Below are 24,312 nucleotides of genomic sequence, written 5' to 3'. Positions count from 1 at the left end.
AAGGCAAAAATCAGGAGCAGCTGCCTCATGCAGATACCATGGAAACATCTAAGAACAAAGCAAGCACACAGTAACTACTTCTTGAGAACTTTCCTCCAGCATCCAACCATTTGCAGCTCTCAGTCTCCTTGAGCCACGTAAATTTAAGTTTTTCCTGCCTTTTCTTTTTCTTACATATTTCATCCAGCTCCTTATTGGATTTATGCAAACTTCCACCATCTACATCATCTTACAGTACAGATGTCCATAACTTAATTACAGACAGTCTGATGTTTATTTGATACAGTAAAACTGGAAAGGCAGTTTGATTGATGGAAAAAAGTATTTCATGGACTTTCTGCTAGGAACCTTTTTTTTCCTCACTGGATTTTTGAATGTTTCACTTGAAAAGTTCTATATTAACTGATTTAGGCAAAGAGTTGCTTATATTTTGCACACAGAACTTCTCATCTATATTTTGCACTGCATCATGCAAAATACTTCCCCGCAGCAGTTCACATCTGAGGGCAGCTACCTCCCATGACAGCAGGGTATTAGCTCCTCTTGGTTTCAGTGAACCTTCATGCTAGAAAATAATCTGCTTTTTTTAAAAAATTATTTTGAAATCTACAAAACCTTGATCCAGTAGGAGAGATTACAAAATATATCCAATGCATACATAATATGTACATTAGATGTTTGTAGTTTGATCCATACACTATAACTTCATATTGCAGTTCTAACCTATTGTTCTGTACATTGTAGACTGAAGAGCCATTTGACTTTTATTTAAAAAAAATCAAGAACATATACTAGTGAACAAGTAAAATGAACAGAGACAGAAGTTATAGATAGCAGCATTAAGGTATTTAAAAACATCTTCACTGGAAATTATGCTACAACAAAGATAGAAGGATGTTGTTTGTTTTTAAAGAAGCACTATTGATTGCTTCTAAATAAGCAGTAGTAATGGTAGTGAAAGACTATTTAATTATTTTCTTTTAAATCTATTTCTAAAGAAAAAGCCATAATTACAATCTTTGGAAAGATTGGGGAAAATTACCTTTTCTATGTTTCAAGAAAATTATATCCTTATGGGCCTTTAAGGTGGATATCAGCTTGAAAGAATACCATCTTCCCTCCCAAACATAAATATCTCCTACTACACTCTTTGACAGAGCCAAAGAAAATAAAGTATCTTTCCAATAAATAACACTCCTCGTTAAAAGAATCCTCTTTTTTTCAATTTCACGTATTATTTTTTGGTCTCAGCATGAGGAATAGAATCTGTCATTTGGCTTAGGTTCACTGCATTTCCTTTTACTGTGGAGTAATTAATGAGTTTCAAACACTTATATTTAGGCCATAGTATCAGAAACAGCTGTTCCTAGGAAGGCTTCCAGTTCCAAACAGAACTCACTAAAATTCATGGAAGATCAAGACATAGAGGATTATTTGAGCATTCTCAATCAGAAACCTGAATGATTCACTCTACTGACATATCCATGCTATCTGCTCTTCATTCAAGTTCTAGATCTTGTACTCTTGCAACAAACTGTAAAGGTTCCAGTTAAGATGCTGAGAAAACCTCAAAATGTGATCCTAAAGCTTTCAAGAGAGAAAGCAAGGGAACAGAACCTAAAATCTACAAAAATAAGAAAATCAGTCTTAATCCATAGTTTTATGCGCCTGAAACCTCAGGAGTAGCCTGTATGTAGCTCATGAATGCAATTTAATCAAGATCAATGGGAGTACTTGTATTTCTTCGCCACTTACATGGTCAATTTTCTGCATTACCACTAGCACTTTTATGTTTATAGGAGAGCATACCTATCTTTTAAGTCATAGTAGTTATTAAAAACATCCAGCACAGAAACTAACACTTGCAGTATACTTACTGATATTTAAATTGCACTTAATAATACTGCTTGCCTGAGTTTGAGTCTTAACAAGCTTTGAAGGAAATCCAAACACAAACTTGGATGGTTTTCTCCTAGAAGTCGGCAGGAAAGGAGTTTACCCTGCGCATGTAAAAGGCTGCAGGCCCTGCCTGCATCCGCAGCTTTACTACTACAGCTTTTATTTTCCCTTTAAGCAATAAGAAACGGGCATTTCAGCGTGACGTGTGAAAAAGGCCTTGGAAATTACGCCTTGGAGCCGCTACACAGCGGGGCTCGCAGTCCGCGCCCCAGCGCAGGCGCTCGGGCACCCGGCACAGACATCGGTCCCGCTGCGGGCCGGGGCCGCCCCGCCTGCTCCTTCCGCCCTCGCAGGCGCCGTGGCGGCTCGCAGAAGCGATCTGCGGGGCACCAAACAGGGCACATCCCCCGGCGGGACGCTGCGGGCGCCCTGCTCCGCCAGAAATGCCCGGGGCTCCCGGCGGCCGGGCCGCTCGGGACCGGCGGAGCGGCTGCGCAGAGCCGGGCAGCGCGGCATGGCATGGCCGCTCGCACCGCCCCCCTCGCACCGCCCCGGACGGGACGCGGGGCGGAGCTGCGGGAAGCGGCAGTCGCGGCGGCTCGTGTTTGCTTCGGCGGCGGGCTGATAGCGGGGTTGCCCGCGATTCTCCGCCCCGCCATCGCTGGCCTCCTGCCCCTCGCCGCCCCGCGCGTCCCGCGCCTCTCCTGCCGCCTCCGCGCAGCCCCGGCGGTGCGAGGCATGAAGCTGAGCAAAGCCCAGTACGATGAGATAGCCCAGTTCCTGGGCCACGTGCAGCCCACCCGGCAGAGCCTGAGGAAGCTGAAGGAGAAGTTTCCTAGGTAAGTGCATCCCGCCTTCCGGCGCGGGGCCCCGTTGGCGGCCGGCGGGCTCGCCGCGGCCGGGCGTGGGGGCCGCGGGGCCGTGCGCCAGCTCCACGCCGCGCCCCAGTTCCGGCCCTACACGGTACAAAATCACCAGCACACGCACACAGTCGTCGAGGGCAAGCGACAGCTCGCTGGAGCTGCCGCTGGGAGCAGAGTACTGCTCCACCCTCTGTGACCTGAAGAGTTAGCACAAAATAAAGAACGCTTACCCTCGGCGCCCCTGACACACATCCAAGTGAAAGCTCTTGGGGTCCTTCAGGAGCCTCTTACACACCAAGTAGGTCTGATACGAATAAAGCCAACTGTGAAATCCATCCTGCAATACTGTTGCCCCTATTTCTAGGGAGAAGGGACTTCATGGATCCATAGTTCTATTCTTCCTGGTGCGTTCCAGTTGAAACTGGAAAAGGCATCATCTTTTTACCTGTGGCCATTCATGTGCTTCCTTGCCTGAGCTGTTTCACAATTCTCAAAGACATTTGCAAATGACCACAGGCTATAGGATGGAAAGATATCCATGACAGGATGTGCTCAACGCACCAATCTTCATTGCTGAAATTTACTTGCTACCAGCTACAGCAGAGCTTCAAGGAACTTTGCAAGGCTTTTCACTTTCTTTTCAGATTTGGGGAAAGGATTGCTATTGCTGGATTGTACAGGAAAGCAAATTGGGTTATGTGCAGAGAAGAGTGGTGCTGTTTCTAAAATCACCAGAAACAATACAGAAAAATTTAGGGGGTTAGATACTGTATCTGCTTTGGTGAGAGAGAGAAATTAACAAAACAAAAAATCATTCATATGCTTCCTGAATGAACCTTGCTAGTCTTAACCACAAGTATGGCAGATGAAACTGACACTGTTTGTAACTTACAGTAAGTGGATAAAGAGCCAACATTAACTTAGGCTTTTAAACTGTCCAGTGAAATCCTTTCCTTTTCAGGAAAATGTGAGAGAATTGCCCTGTTACAGAGCAGTGATCATAAACATTGTGGTTGGTTCAGGGAGTGCATTGAGTTGCATTTTGGGAACCCAGCTCACCTTGCATAATACTTCTGCAACTTGGAAAAGCACTTACCATAATAACGTGTCTAAGGAGCTTAGACTTGGCTTTTTCACTTCAGTGCTGATGAAAGTAGGAGGGACTGAGTGTATATTTGTGTGTGCATGCATACATACACATGCACATATTCTCTTTTTCTAGTCCTTATAAAGTTGTCTTGAAAGAAGATTAGAATTTGGGTTGGTTTTCTAGGTCGGTCACTATTTTTAGGAACGTACTTCCAAGACAGATCTGTAGGCACATGAATGTTAATGAAATTTGTCCAAAAACGACTGGGCTTTTCTGATACGTTTTACTTCCCAGTCCACTCACTTGGTGCTGCAAAAGATCCATTGAGTCCTCTGTGTCAGAACTTGATGATTCCTGAACAACTATGTGCAACTAACAGTATAAGGTTATTTAGGAAAAGAATTATTTTTTTTTCTAATGGAGCTGTCTCAAGTATGGTGAACACTGAAAAGCAGAGGTTAGCTGTAGCAGTTGCTTCTACAGTTAAGGGGCTATACTCTTATCTTGTTATTCGCATTATGATGTGAGAATGGCCTCTTCTGAATTTTGCTTGTAGATTTCTCCTGAGTTTTGTTTGCCCATGCTAGGAGGAGGCTAAAATCTTCTATATGAGTGATGTATTGATAGCTTTTTAAAAAATGCTTGTCTTAAGTATATTTTGAGGAGGTCTGCACATCTTTCTGAGAATGTGATATTTCTTTGTTGTCTCTTTGTTTATTTCTCATAACAGGTCAGATGCAGAAGATAAACAATGCATTCCAAGGCCATCACTTTCCGTAGCAATAAGGAAGGTGTATTGAAATAGACACATGTTAGGATGTGGAAAACTGACATTCTCTATATCTTTAAAAGAGGCCAGCTGTAAGCTGCAGAGATTTGTAAACTTGTATGCCGTCTTAAATTGGAGGTTTTTTCAGTGATATGTTTGGTAACTGTAGAGTAAGTAAGTTTTTCTTATAATCTAGAAATTCTGTCATTCTCTTCTAGGACAGGAAGGGTCTGACTGGACTTTCTGGCTGGATTTTTTTTTTTCTTTATGAAAGCCAGAATCAACTAAAACCCCCTCACCCACCTCAATTTTCTAATTCAGTCTTTAAAAAAAATGTTCCAGAATCTGTCATGGTACCTGCAGCGTGATGAAGGTGTCCATAGCCAGTTTCCCATTATTATATGGTAACAGTTGCTGATTCAAACTGGAAAGTACTAACATCCATAATAGCTGCTTTCACCTTGCACTTTCAATCTTTCCCTGGGAAGGATTGGTATTCCACTGGCAATGCAATACATAAATTGACAGTTTTCAAATATTTCTGGTTCCTATGGCCTCATAGATCTTGAGAGTCTTTGGATTTCTGCATTAATCTGCTCAGTTTTTTTCTGATACTGTCGTATCTCTTGGTTCCTCCCTCAGCTGTTGTATTTCCTGAAGCCTTGCATTTTGTGCTCCTAATTTGTATAAAATCTCTTTCATGCTTTGTGAAAGGGCCTACTCTTGTTCTGCAGTTTCTTCCTAAGAATAAGTTGTAATTTCTGGAAACAATTGTCACAATTAAATGTACAGGTAGCTGCCAACCTGACCTGTGAATCTAAATAACTTTTTAATCGGGTAGTTTGTACCTTACTGTTATTGAACTACTTCAAGAGGTGAGAGTATTGTCATGTGACTTATTAATGTCAAAAAGCAAAAATTAAACTGCTCCTCATACTGTTTATAAATATTTTAATACAAGTTTTGGGAATTCATATATTTTACAACCCTGTAACTTTCCATACAATATGGATTTAGTCTACTTTGCTTAAAATCCAGTTATTTTGCAAAAACATGGGTATCCAATTGCTGTTCTTTTTCTGTTAATGTTGTGCTTTGTATTTCATGCTTGGCAATTACCAATGTATTATTCAGTTCTTTTTTCTTAAGGTATTTGCTACATCCTTAGCAGTTGTCTCCTAACATGTTCCCATTTAACAGCAGAGTATTTGGATGACCTGAGGATTATCAAAATGTGATTTTGAGCACTAAGCACAATAAATCTCTGCCAATATTGGATCACTGATCCGTAGTTCCTTTGATGTTTTTCACGCATATGCCGCTGGACCGATAAGTCTGTATATTCAGTTTTGTGCTTTTCTGCTGAAGTGTGCCACCTTTTCTGCTTAGTTTCTCACCTGAATTTTTCTATTGGCAAATAATTTGTGGTTTTCTTTGTTACTTTTGTATTATATTCTTCAGCTTTCCCTTCAGCTGTGGACTCATGTTCTTCTGAGATACTGTTCTTCTCGATGAGAGCTAATGTCTAAATTGAATGAGCCATTGTAGAACTGGTTTTAGGCCATTGCAGGAAATGTTCTGAGAAAGTTAAAATATTTCTTTTCAGTGCATGTTTCTCTCTTAAACGGTAGTTAGAGCTTCCCACAGTAGAATCTTCTAGATACAAATCCTCTTAGCAGTACCTACTTACAGTGACAAGATGTTAGACCTTTAAAATTCTATCTTTTTTCAAAAACTATTTTGACTTGTCCTGGAAAGTCCAACTTCTGAGAGTTAAATTCATATCCAAACTGATATTCTAGTACTTTAGTTTAACTGTTTACTCTTTTAGTTGTTTCAGTTCTTCTGTATATGGCAGAATACATTGTTTTTCTCAGAATTTTTTTCTAAAGCTCATAATTGGCTTATGAGTAGACCCTTCTCAAGTATATACCTTGTACATATTTTCCTGTTCTTCTTTGTTTCCAATTCAGATTGAATGTTACCGTTTTCTTGACAGAATCTTTGTCTTGGTTTAAGACAATTTAAAGGGAACACTCTGAACTTAGTTCTTCTCCTTTGTTTTCACCAATCCCTTTCCACCAATAAGGAGAGACAAAATATGAATAGATATAAGTGAGAAAAGTAAGAGTTTACTAACAAGTGAAACTGCAAAAGGCAAAAATAACAGAAATAACCACTAGATAGAAAATTGCTAAATCTCACTAACTCCCCCAGAACAAGGAGAGACCCAAAGTGGCGGACATACCCTTTCCAAGAAGACCAAGGATGACTGCTGTAGGGAGAGAAAGGAAAAGAGCATCAGACCGTGTCCCCGAGATGGCACCTTTGCACAGTCTGGGAGGCAAAGGGGAGGGATGGCAGCAAACCCTGGGGAAGGCAGGAGCTTGTGGAGTGCGTCTAGGGGCAGGGGAGAAGTGCTGGTATGTGTGGGCAGGCAGCACCACTGCCTGCCAGACTCTGACCCTGTTGGAGCTGATGTCTCCAAACTGTGGGTCTGTTGTGGGGGAGAAACTGGTCTGTCAGCTCTGACACGAGGTGACCGGGCCCCAGCCGACCCGCTGGCTTTGCAAAGTTCACTCCAAAACAGTTTTTGATTGTGAAATGCAGTTTTTCCAAGTGGCTACTATTGCAAGTCCAGGGAAAAACTGCAAACAACCACCCAAAGTAACCCCTCCAAAGCGGAGCCTCCACTTTCAGTAAGTGCTGCCAGCAGAGAGTTTGTTCCTCACTTCCCAGCTCCAAGTTAAAAAGGGACTGCAGCAGTGCCCCCTCTGCCCTGCGGTTCCAGTTCCGCATGCGTTGGATCTTAAAAGAGACTGTAACAATTTTTGGGCATGGATACATACAGAATACAGTAACATTTTGGGTTACCCATGACAGTCTTCTGGTCTCTACCAAGCGTTCTAAGGAGGTAAGCTTTGGTGAGCCAATTCATTGTGATACTGTATTGGGGATTTTTTTTGTAAGTTTTTTTTCTAGTTTGGTTCTGGTCTGAGTGTTTGAGTTTCTTACACCATGTTGTATTTGAATTGGAGATTTCAGAAACTTTCTTATGGTTCAAGTTGTCTCAGTAGCCTTGAGCATCTTTTAGTGATTCCAAAACCCATGCTTTTCAAGTTTTTGGACTGAACTGTTGTGAAATGTGTTTCAGTCCATTGAGGAGTCCTATATTTTTCCATAGCACAATTTGTGTAGTCTGTATTGTTTCTCTTCCTTTTTTCAAGTTGTTAAGCAAACTTGATGCCTCTAGCCCAGTTTTCCTTTAGGTACCTTCGCTTGTATTCCTTTAGAAGAAGCATTAGTTTCTGAGCCTATTTAGGTACAAACTCTGTTAGAGAGATCTTCAAGGTACTAGGGTTTCAAAATATCAGCTGTTTTTATCAGCTTACTTTTACCAGCTGCTATGTGCAGTTCACCACTTTTGTGCATCTCTTCAAAAAAGTACCGTCTTGTTTGTGTCCCTTGTGTGAAAACTTACTTCCACGTGATCAGCAGGAGCTTTTCTCACAGCAGAAAGATAAGGGAACCTGGCATAAATGTGAGAGAAGTACTTCTTAAAATTTTTCTTTTTTTTTTCCCAGTAAGCAAGAGGAAAATGTGATGCACAGCTTCATACTGATATACTTGAGTATGGCTATTTGGTTTTAATGTGTGTAACTTCATATTTGATTATTGGAATGCACTCACTTTGTTCCCACAGCATATTAAGGGTTGCACGTTCCTCTGCATTGCTGACCTCTGCTCTTCATTACTTAGTATCACTTCAGCTTTCCCATACATTTTTAGTAATTGTGTTGCTCTTTCTCCAAATTATTAATAGCTTTTTAAAATGACACTAGACCTGGAAAGCATCTCAGCAAGATTTTAATTTAAAAAAAATGTATCTGCACAGTAATGTGTTACAGTGTAAGTTGGAAAAATAATCTGTTTATTGTCTGCTCTATTTTATCACTTTCTCTGTGGTGATTCATATTGAAACATAGGCCCTAAAGAAGTTTAAATGTATGGTATAAGCACTATTTCTTTTACCAGCAGCTTAAGACTGAGGAAACATTTTATCTTCCTCTTTTCCAGTGTCATTGTTGCCTCTTGTTTTGATTTTTAGAGTTGGGGGTGGATAGGGTTCTCTTGAAGCCAATTTTATTTACAGGGTGATATGTTGCTACTTTGTGAACAATTTAATTCTGCTTTCGTTGCACTTGCTTAGATTGTCAAGCAGTCTTGATGAGCCCATGATGGTTGTGATGAGAAACAGGAGGGCAGAGCTGCTCTACTCTTTCGTCCCCCCTTTTTCTTTTTTCTTTCCAATTCTATGTTCTGGTGTCTGGACCCTGCAGATTGAGTCGGGGTGGCAGGAGAATTCTTCGTGCTTTGCTCTAGTGCTGTTTGGAGCTGCTCTTAGCCGGGAAGGCAGACTGGCAGTGAGGCTCATGAGCAGAGGGCAGATATCTGCCTCCCTCCCTCGCAGAGTTGGAGGCTGTGAACTCAGGCACAGGGTTATTAGACAGGTTGTATTTATGAGCAGGCAGCCTACTGCTGTGTGACACTTCAGTGGTGCTCTCTTCTGCCTAGAAATGTTCTTGTCATAGCAAACCCAACGTTATTCTTGTAACTTCTCCTCCTCTCCTTGCTCTTCTAAATAGTTGATTAATTATGTTGAAAAGCAGAAGAACTAGGCTATTTTTCATTACTCTGCAAACACTAATCTAGCAAATCTCATTTAGAAAGTTACCTTTGTGCATATGAGTGCTAGAATCTTATTCTGAAAAAAAAAAGTTGAAATGTGCATTTTAAACTCCCTATTTCTATATTTTCAGTACTTAGCAATGACATAAATTCATGCTCTGCCTATATATAAATGATCTCATCGTGTGGCAAATGCACTGTACCACTGTACTGTGTTCAAATGTTCTGGACAACTTAATGAGAGTATCAATGAAGCAGTAGAATTTTCAAACTTTTATACTTTCTTCTTTTATATTAGACTTCAGAGTAAACAAAGTTTGACACGGAGTTTGTTTTTGTCTACTCTATGTAGCAAAAACCTAATATAATTTAAAATTTGTTATGTACTTGAAGCTGCAGTAAACCTTACAGATAAACAGGTTGATAAGAGAGAAAGAGGTCTTGGGTCATTAGTTGAAATATACAAGTTTCAAGAAGTGACACACAATAAAATGTAGCATATTTTAAATAATCCTAAAATGAAATAAAAAATTAACTGTGCAAAGTAATTATGTGAACAACTGATAATGTTCTCTTCAGAAAGATGTACTTGTTATTTGAGCCCTTCATAGAAAATCTAGAATATGACAGCTTTGATAGGCTGAACCAGTGGGCAGTTTCTCTTTTCAATTAAATATCAGTGAACAAGTGTTAAAGAACTTACAACTGGATGGATTTGGTATGACTTGTTAACAAACTATTTGCTAGTGCTATGACCCAAAATAGGAAGGATACCAGTCCTCTCCTATAATAAGAAGTATTGTGTGAAGGAAATCAACAAAATCAGTGTATAACTCAGAAAAACTATCTCCTTTATTATTCATCAAATTAAACAGAATATACTGACTTAAAAGTTAGATATTGATAGCAGTGGGAGGTTTCAGAGTCGAATGGAAAATATAATCTTGCTCATGTTTGTGGCTTTCCCAAAATCAACAGACAGGTATTAGGCAGAAAACTTCCACTGGCACATGTAAATACTAGATTTTCAGGACATGGATGCTTTATTTCTTTTGGAGAGATAGAAGGGATTTTTTTGAGTTGTTTGTGTGTGACCTATTAATAGAAAAGTAAGTGTAATATATGTGTGTGTCAGCGTGAAAGTTAATTTTGAAGGAAGTCCATTGTAGTTTTCTGTCACATTTTTTATAAGTGTAACCATCTTCTTCCTTACATGCACTCCAACATATGTTGTCCATCCTAGCAAAATACAAATCTATTCTAATCATTAGTCTTGAAATTTTGTTTGAAATACAAGAAAAAATTAAAGTTTTATTTTCTGAATTCTTGAATACTGATAAATCTCTTTCTTCTCTCTTAATATTTTCCCCTTCCAGTTTGTGAAGTGCTACCATATAGGAGTACATTTCTTTTCATAAAAACAAAATACATAGAAAGGACTTATTACACTTGTGACATTCATTTTGGCTGAGTAAAGGGAAACCTTTTTTGGCCTTGAGGAATTTATACAAACCACTTAGAAGCCAGTCCTATATCCTTTGAAGATTTGATGGTGAAATACAATGATTGGAGGGGGCCTTTTAAAGCAGATGTGGAAATTAGTTCCCTATAATTTGAAAATGCATTCTGAGTCTGTTGGAGCTGTGTGTTAAGTGCTTTTGTTTAATTCAGAAGAAAAGAAATAGAAAGAGAGAAAAAAAGAAGCAGAGAAAATGCAGAGAAAAATATAGACAAGAGGGAAAAGAGGTGAAATGCAAGAGAAAAAATAAAATGGAGAAAAAGGAGAGAAAAGAAAATAGAAAAAGCAGAAGGGGATTTAAAAGAAAAAGGGAAAAGAAAAAAAGAATCATATGTCGAAGCTGGGAGAGTGGTCTTGGTCACCATGTAGGCTGCTGTGTTGCTTTGTGAGGTTTAATTTTGTTGTACTTTCTGACGCTTCTTAAATTCCATGGATGTGATAATCACCAGTGGGATAGGAATGTAAGTCTTATGCCATAGTCTTTTTCTAAGTATTTCATTCTAAAGCAAGTTTGGTGTCATCAGACAGACCAACAGATGTCTGTAGATTTAAAGGCAAGATTATGATGGCTGTTAAGGAAGGATGAAGTGGAAGTTTTAATACTGACCATATGTGCTTTTTAATTGACTTGTGGATTTTAGGATACCATTATATTCATGTTGCTTGTATTTAAGGAATATTGTGATAGAAATGGTAATTCTTGATTGTATTTTAGAAACAACTCAATTCTTCTGAAACCTACAAACAAGTCTAGGCTTGAGTTTTATGAATGTAGGGGATTTGCTACATCAGAATGGAAAATATTTTATTCATGCGTTGTTTTTTGGATGGTCATATTCTGGGCTATATTACAATGCACGATAAATTGCTGAATACACTGTCTGCTGAATATGACCTCACCATGAAAAATTTGATGCATTAGAGTAGGAAAGGTTGGAATATATCAACCTTAGCTGACAAGGGACTTTGAATTTTGACCTAACACAGATGACCTTTGTGTGCAATAAAAGTGAGTTTAATCTCCAGGTCAAGGTTGAGGTGAATGGTAGGGCAATGTGGATTGGTTTGTACTGGCTATGTCTGGATCACACCTAGCAAGCAAAGAAATCCAAGGTCTTTGCACTTCAGAATAACCAAATGCTTGTTTACCTAAAGTTTACTTATATCTGTTACCACCTTTAAAAACTTGTGGTACTGTAGACAGTAGACTCGTCATCAGCTGTGGACTATTTTGTTTGAAAATCAGTGTTTCAAAATAAGAGGCATGAGGCATGTATATTCTGCTCCTATAGATCACTGAATAGGTAAATAAAATTTCTCCTCTAGCGCATTGAAGAAAGGCTGTTCACGATACTGCCTTGCTATGAAAAGGGTGAAATCTGGAAGCTTTGTTTCTTTGACAGCTAGCCTGTCTTTTGAAAGTTTATTCCTAAGTGTCTTATGCTTTTAAGAGGTATGTAATTAAGAGTGTTCTGGTCCGTTTCACTAGGCAAATACAAAGAAAACAGGTCCTTTTGAGCACTCCATTGCTGTAAAAGGTATTTGATCAAAAAAGCTAAGTTACAAAATGGTTTGGGGGTTGTCTAGGTTACATAATAAAGACATATAGATGAATTTAAATAAAATATTGTCGTATTTGTAGTAGTCACAAACAAAATCCATCTTTTTAACTGGCTTGTGTTCTAGGAGTGCTATTTCACTGACATACCAAAGGTACATTTACTGAATGCTTTACACATAGAGGAGTGGTAGCAGTGATGCTGTTGGAAGGAGAGAGTTCTCTTTAAATCAGCCAGGGGAAAAAAAAAAAAAGTTTGAGACTAATGGAAAGAACCTCTACTCCTTTAATAGAGCCTGCAAAATATATTCTCCAGGACTGATCAGCTCTGAAGGCTCTAGAGGTTTGATGATTGGAATGGCAGGAAATCACGCTTTCAGGACATAACGAATTGACTAGGCCATCCATCATTTGTTAGCATGCGCTGAAACACTGGGTTTGTGTGCAGAGGTCTGTGATTTAGTAAATACTTGGGAGATGAATAGAGCTTACACACAAGAGAAGATATTGCTGTCCTTCAGCAGCCTTAGACACAGATCCCTGCTGAGAAGGCCGTCTGACAGCAGCTCATCAGTAACTGGCCTGTCACAGTCAGTGATGCCCACCAGCCATCCCCAGTATATTAAATGCATTTTTAATATCTGCTTCAGTAGATTTAATGAAGAAAATTTAGTTTCCATACTCTGATCACTGCTTTCTCAAGTGTTTTAAAGCATTGAGAGAAGCACTTCCAAGAAAGGAACTGTGCTGATAACAAGAGTTCATTGAAAATCAGAATGAAACAGGGGTGTTATTATCCAAATAGTTTCCTTAAAGCAAAACAAAAATGTTTGGAAAAAGCAGTGATGATAGAAACAATTGACCCTCCTGCAGAGGGACCTTATGCAGCAGGCTGTACAGCAGCAGAGATGCAGGGCTGGGAAAGGTGTTTGCACAGTGGTTCTATTTAGTGTGGCAGAGCTTGCCAAAAGGCGAAATTGCATTTCTTATGCTCTCATGTGTCAGTACCAGAATCAGATCGTCATTCTGTCTGGCTTTCAGGGTCCGGAGAGGAGGGTGGCTGTGAATGGAAGGAATGGAATAGATCAAGTTTTTTATTGCTAGCATAGATTTTGTTTTGGTTTTGGAGTTTTTGCAAGTGTTGCTTTTGGTGAAAATAACTGCAGTGTTACATGGTATTATATAAACTGATATAAGAAAAAATAATAAGACAGAATGGAAAATAAAGCTGCTGTTTTTATAGCTTGGCAGACTCATTGAGAGTTATTCAATATTGACATTCTGTGTGTAAGGATTGTATAGAATTATTTTTTTAACTTCATGGCAAATGGTAAGATGTTTTGCTGTCCATACATATAGATAAATTTTATAGTTACTTGATTTTCCTTCCAACTTTCAGGGAAAACTTCTGTTTACATAAAAGCAAATAAGTTGATTTTTGTTTTCTCATTAGATTCAATGCTTATGATATTTACTTCAAGACAGCAAGGCAATTAATTTGATTTGGTTGCAAACTTCTATTTGAAACACTGACTTCTTGAGCTTTTTCTCTCTCAGGAATCCATTCTGTGTTCACAGAAGAGAAAGCAAGTCCTGAATGTGACCTATAAATTTGATTCTTGTATGTGTCAATACAGTAATGTATTAAATGCATATTATTATAAAAATTTAAGAAGTGTCCTAAATGCTTGCATTTTTATAACACACAAAATATTAAATAATACATTTTCTTGTTAGCATCTGTTTGCTGTCATTGTTGGCAGGACCTATGATTTATTACTTAAATTAATGACTACAACCATTTTGGTGCTGATATATGCCCCTTATGACTTATCGCATCACTTTAAAAAGAAGCATATATGCTTCTACAAGAGTAAATTTTAAATTGTTCATTCCTTTTAGTTCCTGGTGAAAGTAACACCTATCTCTATTAGCAATGTGAAAGTTTCAGAAGCTTGAATTACACTCTAAACTGAGTGAAATAATGTGAAGGATTAATTTCTGTAAGAAAATGCAATGCAGGAACTGATCCTAATAAAATTGTCTTCTAAGACAAGCTCGATAGAGTATTGTTACCAGCAAAAACCAACAACATTGAAAGAGGAATGGAAAGATAATACTTTCTGTTCTTCTGATCAGGTGATGGTTAAAAGCCTTGTTCATGTTTTTGTTTGACTAGTTGGTACCATACAAGTAGATTTCAAACTCCTATAGCATGCATCCTCTGTCATTAGTTTTCAGCTTGTATCTTATGAAGTCCTTGTTGTCCATGGACTTCAAGTGAAGAATTCAAAGTAAATTAATTTCTTGTCAAAACGCTTATATTTGCCAAACAGGAACCTGTGTCTGTCATGGGAAAAACATTACAGTTTGTGAACAACTTAGGATAAAAACTTTTGTTTGTAAGCAGCTAAAGCATTTTTACATATCTTGTGCTTTATTTTGGTACGACCTTTTTTAAAATTCTTGTGTCCATAACATTTCGAGTAATGATGGTGGTAAGAACAGGAGATTTTATCCCTTCCATTGCACACACCAGGATATCAAGTAGCCTAATTGATTTTAACAGTCCCATTGCTTTGTACCAGAGAATTGTTGAACTTCACTATCTTGCTTTATCCTTTTCATCTGAATAGAATGTTAAGAACTATTGCTGTCTATCCAAAGTGGAAAAAGGCTTCAGATCAGGATGTTGTGCTGAAGAGGACTTTATTGTTTGGGAGATTGTCCTCTATTTGCATATCTGTATTCAGACCTTCAAAGTCTTGGAAACATTTGATGGCCTAGTTTCCCATATACCTCTAGAAACTTCAACACTGAATAAAAATGTCCTAAGATAGCACACATTCTTCTTTCACAGAAAGCAAAATGTTATCAAATATTCCTTTGAACAGGACCTGTGTGATAGCGAAGGTAATCTCTTACGCAATGCAGCCTGTCTGAAACCGTTTCAAAGGCAACATAGAAACTGTGACCAGGATGGAAGTAATACTCACTCCTGTGACTGAATTACTATAAAGGGTCTTTTGGAGTTCCCTGTTGTTAATTGAGGACACAGACAACAATAAAGACATCACGTATCTCTCTTTCTATTTGTGGTTGGCTGGGAGATGGCAGAACTTCTTATGAGTCCTCTGTTGATACTGGTAGCATCCGGTCCTTTATTGCATCTCTTCTGCAGAATACAGATGCTCCTTTGGAGACTACGACTCACAGAGTGTACAGTAACTAATGGGCAGAGAGTGAGTGTGTGCTCCTATATATGAAATGGCTATCGCACATTAGCCATTTATGACGTTAATATAAAATGTATGTTGTAAATGCAGCTCTCCTTTCATTTTCAACACAGCTGAGCAACATGTCCTCCTAGACAAGTGCATTTTCTTAGGGTGCACAAAATACAAAAAGAAAAAAAAATTGAAAGCTAGATCTCTGGTTGTTACAGTGCTTAAAAAGGAAGATCTGCTTTGACCAGGTGGCAGGTAAGCCAGGCAAGTTCCAATCCAAATGAAGTTCAATGACCTTATTGCAATGAGTGATCTAACACAGGAATGTGTTTTCCTTTGTCCTGTTATTAGGAACAGGAGAATATAATTGTTGACCAAAAACAGTAAGTTGGGCTATGTATTTTTTATCTCATTTATATTGTGTTCCTTTGGCATCAGTGGTCTGAGAAAGAAAGGAAAATGGTCCTTTATGGAATAAATGCATAGTTTCAGTCTAAATATTTTCCTAGCCATATCTGTCTGCTTGATATGTCATCTAAGTGCTGAGCATTTTTTTCCAAACAAATTCCATTGGTTGCCCAAGAACTATTATTCACAAGCTTCCTGCTTACACTTTTTGTTTTAATTTACTATTTAGACCCGGACCTCGACAGTGACAGACGATCATTCTTACACTTTGTTATTTTTTGTGTGGTTTCAAGGTTTCTGGATAGAAAATGTTGTCCATTTATCTGCAACAGATGCCAGTCATTCTAACATTTTAAATCACAGTAATATAAAGATAATATTCAAATGTTTCAGCTAATATGTAGAAATGAATATATTTTTATGTAGACAGATTTAGGGAGGTCAGCACGTATCACGTTACTTGTTTGTGTTAATTTGTTTTGTAATTCTTAGCTCTTTAGTTTTGTTTTTCAAGGATATCTCTCTCTCTCTCTCTGTGGAACTTTGCATTAGTAGATCAGGATGTTTACTGAAATAACCAGTTGAAATTATTAAAATATGCAGTGGAAAGCAGCGTGCTTAGTTTAATGTGCTTCTGAATATTAAATGCAAGTAAAATGTTATATAGACATGAAGCCAATTGTTATAGTATGTGAAGCAATAGCTGTGTAAACCCTAACCTCATAATTTTGCAAGTTCTACTTTATCATGTAGCTGTAAAAGGCAATCAAAATAAATCACAGAAGATGAAGAAATATTTTCTAGGGCTTTCTGTACGCTTTCAGAAGTGGCGCTTGATCCATGAAATTTTAGTAAGCATATTAAATAATACAATATGATGTGCAACGTGTCAGGTCTGATAAATTATTTTGTATAGGACATTTATACAACATATGGTGAGCTGCTATGTGAACAGCTTAATGACTAAATTATGTTAATCTTTCTTGCCATATTTACTTTTCATTTAAGGAAAGGCATTTTCAAATTTTTATTTTACTTTTTTGATCATGTGTAGATATAAGAAAGGTGTAGGTCATCTCTGAGAAGCCGTGACAGTGATCCAAGGTTCCTCAGCTGTGCAGTGTACATAACACAGATGTTGGGAGAGTCATCTGTCAGCTATGCCTCTCCTATGGAGTTAAAGTTCTAGGGGGAAAAGAATTCGACACAGTGCTGTCACTGTTACATTTTCACAATAGAAGAGCATGCAAATAGTCAACCTCCTGCTTAGCAGTAGTACCCTGTCTAATGTCTGTGCTGGTTAGAATAAAAAAATAGTGGGTGCATCTAGGGCTCATAGATCTGACAAAGGTCATGCTATGCTGGGCATTTGAATTGGAAATTGTCTGGACTTAGATTTTATAAAGCTCCCACTGTTGTCGGGGAAAATTTCAGCAGGGTTTTGTCCCTAGAGAGGCCTCTTAGGCCCTTTTCTGTCCTATGAATGAATTTAGATGTGAGGGTTTCTCTTGCCTTAAAACTGTTAAGTTCATTTTGCATACATCCCTAGAGAGAAAAACTGGCAGATGCTTTTGTCTTGGAAGTGTTTAAAAGAAAACTGCAGAACAGGAACAAGGGAGAGAAGGGGCCCTGCATGGAGTCCCAGAACATTTTGGAAATGGCCAATATGCAGTTTTCATCAGTACTAAGGCGGGGCGCAATATGGTGCCTGTAGCTCACTAGGGAATATGAATGTTGATTAAGCATACTCCCAGGCTTTGAAATCCTGAAAGCAGTGTCAGAATAATGGATGTTGAGCAAATGTCAAGCATTTGTTAATTTCTCTGTTATTTGGAGTTTATCTACCATGATCAATCAAATAAACTAGTGCTTCTCTGTTGTGGCATGTGTCATTGATATGGTGATTAGGTGGATAGAGAGGCCTTCTGCCTTTTTTTTTTTTTTAATCCAGGTAACAGATTACATATGAACAGCCATAACTTTAAGTTAAATATTTCTTTGCAGTTGGTTTAGTGGAAAGAGGTGCATTAACAAAATACTTGGGGAGTATAGAGAGACAAAAAATGTTTGCATATCTGCTGGTAAAATATCTGTGGTAAAAATTACATTCATGCCATTTTTTCCACTTTTGGCCTTAAAATTTTACTGTCATGAGGAAGGAGAAATTACCTTTAAATAAAAGTTGATAGTGGGATCTTTTACTTATTCTTAGAAGGATAAGTTTAAAAACAAAGGATATCCACCTCAAAGTACTAATTTATGGCTTAGCTGTTTTATTACTCTAAATCTTTTGGCTTCTAAAAACTAGAGACTTGATCTCAGCATCCTCTTATTGATACCCTTTAGTTAAAAGTAGAGATCTCTTTTATAAGAATATACACTCTCATATAAGATATGTCATGTATAATGTGTATATGTAAGTTGTTAGTTACTCACTAATGTGCAGACATGTAAACACTCCAGTTGAGAATATTTTGTTCCCTTTCTCAATTTTCACTATTTTCAGAAGTGCTAATTCTGATAGTTTGTCACTCTTAGAAATTAGGTAACTTATAAAGACCTGATATTTGAATGTGAAGAACAAATTAAAATTAATCTGAAAGAGAAGAAGGCTCTGTGGCCTTTGCTGCTTTACTGTAGTATATTAAAACTTCAAAATATGAGAGCGTAGGGGGTAGTTTGGATGTTTTTTGTGAGGCATTTTTGAAAGCTGCCTGAAGGGTATTATCAGTCAAGTTTCAATGAATTCCAATGAAGTTTATTTAGCACCCTTCCTCATTTTTTTTTTTTTTTTACTTTAGTGCTTATGGACTTAATATAAAGACAGTAATATGTATTTTTATTATGGTTTTGATAAGTCACAAAACTTAAGGAAGTGTCAGTGAGTCATGACATATTACTTGATGCATGCTGAGGTCATCTTCATATTATTTTAACAGAGAACTAATACTTGTTCTTCCTTGGCTTCCACATTTGTCAAAGCCTCTAGTCTCATTTTACCAAAACTGGTGAAATTTTGGTGCTTAGTGAAGGTGATGCTGTATAGTCAATCTAATTGACTGTTTATATCAGAAATGATTCTGTTCCATTAGTGTTCCATTAGATTCTGTTCCATGGAGTAAGAGTTCTGGAAAGCCAGCCTTTCCTGAGTGGCACTGTGGAAAACAAAGCTTATAGTCATTGTATGTATTTTCAGGGCAACATATAAGGAACACCAGATAAATCCTCTGGAGAGGGGAGGAAGGGAAAGGAAAAGCCTGTTGATTGGAGTGGAAATCCGGGTTAGAGAAGTTTTAGGATACGCTAATGTAATGTTGTGATCAGCTCTTGTGATGTTCCCTTCATATTACCTGCCAGTTTTAGGTAGACAGCTTTTTTAAAAAGAGAGTGCTGGAAGAACACTAGTAAAAAGAAATATATGGATTTTCTTCTTATGCATTTCTGCAATCTTTCCAAGGGGAAGTAAGTAGTGGCGTTAATTACTTTGTTCCCTCTATGGCATAATAAGCTGTATCCCTGGGGCTGAAAGTAGGCTTTGTAAATATCTGCATGCATGGTACAACAACTTAGATATACAAGACAAAATACTGCATTGTTGGGTAGGTAGACAATAATTGCTATCTTTTTATTTCCTGTTTTGTTCTATAATTGTAAATAGCTTAAAAATTGTAATTTTTAAAAATTATAAACAATGTCTAGGGCTCTAAAATCTCAAGGGAACTAGCTATAAATGGATTAATTTCTTGCCTTGAATCTACATCATAACCAAAATGGGAATTTACTAAAAACTATCACTTCTATATCATCCGTCTTTGATTCTTGAAATTTTATCCTGAATATATTTTAGGTTATATCCTGAATGGGAAACATCAATAAGATCCTGACTTGTTTAAGGAATTAACAGTTTTGATTGGATAACTGGTAGCTTTTTTGACTTAAGATGTTCACTTTTTACCCTGGAGAAACCTATGCAACAGTGTGTGTGCTTGACATGTGATGCATGCAAATGCTAAATACAGTAGCAGCATGAGGCAAGTGTCATTAACAGTAATTTATGTAATGAAAGCCACCTGGCTGTCTTTGTAATTAATTGCATGTAAATAATAAATTTTAAATGTAGTTTATAGTTTTCTAAATTTGATTATATATTTTTAGGAGCAAATTGTTTAAGGGTGTTTAGGGATTTATTTAGTTCAGCACATATATGCTTTTTACATGCAGGCTATTTTTTTAATACAAAATGAACAGTCTAATTAGCTTTGAATTGCCATTCATTCATAAAAATAGTTTTCTAAACTTAAACACCTAACTTGTACAGGACAATATAGTTTGGTTGAAAAAAAAGCTATGAAGTAGAATTATTTTCCCCTTTGTCCCCTTTGTCAAAGTAAATTTGAGATTGAAGTCTGAAAAACTTGCCTTAGCTTTTGATCTATTTCTTTTCCTGGGCATAAGAGGAAGTATCATAATAGACTAATCCAAACAAAATGAAGGGATGAATACGAAATAAATATTTCAAATATTGCTTTCCAGTAATAGCCTACTGAGTATATTTTCAATGTGTGGACCTTGGCCCTATCAGTAGGGCAGATAAGAAAGAAGAAGGATAAACCCCTGGTTTAAATTGTGTCTTCTTTGCCCTAACTGCTTGTTGAGGTCCATTGCTGTGGCCCCCTAGGAACACCCTTCTTCACACAGCCAACATCAGATAAGGAATTACTTCAAGTGTATTTTTGTCTAATGGTTCAACGTTTAGATTGTGCTACTAAGATAAAGATGTCAAACTTGCAAACATGTTTTTGGTCCAGTCTTAACTCATGTAAATTGAAATAAAGTGTGGATGATGTACAGTTGAGTGCAAATGAGGAGTTCACAGATGTTTTGCCTTTTTCCTCAGTCTCTGGTATGCTGCTGTATGCCTCTGCTTTGGGATGTTCACTGATTCTTTCCTGGATATTAAGAAACTTCTTGCTAAGTAACTTGGAGTAGTTGAAATCAAGGACATAGCACATCATCTACTTTTGCTAGTCTCAAGCACTGGGGTTTTTTAAATTTAATTTTCTCAAAAAAATTAATGGTAGAGTTAAAAGCAGAATTCTTGAGAATACTAGGAAATGGAGACGTGGTGAACAAGTACTGAGGTTATCAAAGTGTATGTGGAGACAACCCCTACTTGCCTGCTATCAGTTTCTTTTGTCAGTAGATTCCCTGATTAGATACTTAAAGGGTACCAGACAAGTTCTGCTGTCTTTAAGGCGAGGACGTTTAGTAGTCATTGAAGCCTAATCTCAGAATATTTAGGAGTTTTAATTTCACATTTTACCACAACGTATTTCTTAATCCCTTATTGTGAATATATATTGTTCTGTATTACATCTGAAAATATTTTTGTTTGAAAATTTGACCTTACAAAATAGCTTTATATTTTAATGGAAGAGACTTGAAACATTGGTGAAATAGTATTTACTTATAGTGGTCTCTGTGTGGATTTTGCATTGGAATAGGTTCCAAACATTCATGCAACAAACATTGTTTAATTTCAGAAAGAAATTAGAAAAATATGTTATGCAAATTACTCTCTATTTCCACAACTTGTTTGCTAAGATTATAAGGCTGAAAAAGTAGTTTATTTTCATATGGACCTGCTAGTCTTCTATTTCTGTGGTTTTTTAACATGTTAAGTATTTATCCACTGTTAAATCATGATGCTGTTCTTCTTGTCATAACCATATATGTATGAATGGAGAACCAGCATTTTTGTTCTTCTCTTTTCAGGTTGGGAGATTGATCATAAATACTTTATAATCATTTGACTATGGTGTATTTTTAGTTGCACTTACATTATTGCTGTTGAAAGTCAGATTTTTGTGGTGTGGGTGAAAGAAGGTGTAATTTATCTCTGCAAAGAGCTAGCATTATTTGGGATCATTGCCTGTATTGGTTATTTGTACTTACCACTGCAATTTATTTTTTTCACATCTGATACAGATTGTTCATAGTCTGCAGTTGTTTGAAAATATATTGGTTGTTACAAGAGACACCAAAAAATTAGGTGTCTACAGGAAGAATTGGTGCTCTGTTCTTAAAGGAACTTCTAAGTCTTCCTAAATGAAAAATCAAACAGTATCTAATACTGGCAATTTTCCTCTGTCTGCCACTAGAACTTATTGGGCAACTAGGTCAGACATTATTAAAGTTCAAGTGGCCCAGTGGGAAAAGTAATGGCCTTACGCTACTATGAATTTTAAATGCTGCCATTTCTATGTATTGCACCATCATCTGTTCTCGCACATCACTAAATTGTATAGAAGTTGTGGGACCAACCAGTGTCAAGGTCATGGAAGTGATGACTCTTCTCAAGTAGCCTTCACTGAGCTTTGTCATATGGTTATACTCATAACCCTGGCTATAGGCAGCAAAGTTGTATGCACATGCCTGAATTTAACCTTTTTATTACCATTGAATAGTGCAAGCCTGCAATGCAGAATATCTTTCTCCCCCGAATCTTTACTTTGGGTTTTATTTTTGATCCTGCCAAAGGTATGAAATTGACTTTGAGGTAAAGGCAATTTTTAGGGATCTGTATTTAAGTCTTTTGATTTGAGCTGTTGTACAGCTTACTGAACTGGATATCAGAGAATTTTAAAATTGACTAATTCTATTGTTTTTCAGATGAGCTTGAATTTCATCTTGATTTTGAATGTAATCGTACGATGTCTAAAATTAGTACATCATCACGGATTTCTACATACACACAGCATAACAATAACAACAATAATGTTAATGATAACAACATTGATGATGATGATAATAATAATAATAATAATAATAATAATAATAATAATAATAATAATAATAATAATAATAATAATAATAGTAATGAATTTGTAATGGGAGTATTTCCTCTACAGAACTGTATTGACTTGATAGTTTCCAAAGAAGTAGCTACCAATAATGCTTGATTGTATGGAAGGCTTCTTACATCGAAAAAATAAAACTGTGGTTTTTTGTATTCCAGACTTGAACTGTTGTAGCTGGAAAGCTTGGAAGATGGCCACTTTATAGAAGTTAGCATGTTATAATTAAAGACTTAGATACTTCTGTGTTACTTAGTAAGTCTAATTCAAACTCACCTATTGATTTAAAAATATTCACACAAATGTATATAGACGAGTATATTGATTTAACTTAAATTGGTAATTCACTGGCTTCTGATAAATCATTGGTAGATTTGTGTTTACAGAGAAATACTCTGCTTTTTGAGAATTTTCATTAGAGAAGTGACCACAGTCATACTAAAGTATAAGAAAGATTGTAGTACAAGAGGCTACAGTGAAGAAAGATTAAAGCTTAACTATTCTAGTGGTTAATGTGCTTCCTTTGTTCCATGTTCTTCAGTGCTTGGATGCATATAAGCCTAACAGTTCCCAAGCTTTGGGTAGGCCTTTTGTATTCCGAGCCTTCCTGGATTCTCTTGTGGAATCATTCAGACTGCTAAGAAGTCTTTTTGTTGTCTGGACAGTCCTGACATGGAAGAAATTCTGAGAATCCACTAGTTGTCACATCCTCTCAGGTGGGAAATTGGCCATCAAACTGGCATTGGATCATTTACAGGTGTAACTGTGGTGCTTGCTGCCCACATCCTGCAGTTCTGGGAAGCCACTGAGGCTGTATGCATCAGTGCATGTTATGCATTTGAAGCCATGCTGCTAGATCTATTTGAAATCCATTACTGACAGAGTTTTTACAAATTAGAATAGACTGGTTAGCATGTGATAAGCGGTATAAACATTGCTTCCTTTAGGAGTCTCTGTTCCAAATCATTTGCATTACGGAAGACGAGAATTTGGCTGTTTGGATTTCTTTCATGTCTTTAATAGTGTAACAGGAAAAATGTGTTTTAGACGCATGCTTTGAAACTTCAGGATAGATGTGAGGAGAATTCCCCTTTCACCACTAGTCTTTTAAATTTGTTGGATTTATATCTTTCTTTCCTCACTTAGATTTTAAATCTGGCATGGCAGCACCACACAGTTCTAGCCCTATTACTTTTACTTTAATGCTCAATATTGTATCTTTAAAAGTATTTTTAAACTTACTATACATGGAAAGGGGAAGTTCTTTTTAGTTAAAAAAAATGAGAGACTCTTGCTATCTACTTCAGAAAATATCATGAAAGATATGACTAGTGCTGCATACTCACTAGAGACTGTGGAAGGAAAGAAACAATTTTCCCCCTTACTTGAATTCCTGCTGTAGCTAAGTGGCAGTCTATGTTCTACAGCAAGAA

The 24,312-nt window shown here is 37.3% G+C and overlaps 1 protein-coding gene across 1 annotated transcript in view; it reads left to right on the top strand.

Annotated features, from left to right (window-relative positions):
* Positions 1 to 2,448: 2,448 nt before the first annotated feature.
* The window catches only part of CDIN1 (CDAN1 interacting nuclease 1), a 121,581-nt gene continuing 99,717 nt past the window's right edge, over positions 2,449 to 24,312 (top strand). Inside the window, exon 1 of the mRNA XM_014891585.2 lies at positions 2,449 to 2,738. Within this exon, the coding sequence (XP_014747071.1) occupies positions 2,638 to 2,738 (101 nt within the window). The 5' untranslated portion in view covers positions 2,449 to 2,637. The remainder of the gene's footprint in view (positions 2,739 to 24,312) is intronic.

This window comes from Sturnus vulgaris, chromosome 6 (assembly GCF_052056855.1).
Source record: "Sturnus vulgaris isolate bStuVul1 chromosome 6, bStuVul1.hap1, whole genome shotgun sequence".
NCBI lineage: Eukaryota > Metazoa > Chordata > Aves > Passeriformes > Sturnidae > Sturnus > Sturnus vulgaris.
This window is presented reverse-complemented; position numbering and strand designations above follow the sequence as displayed.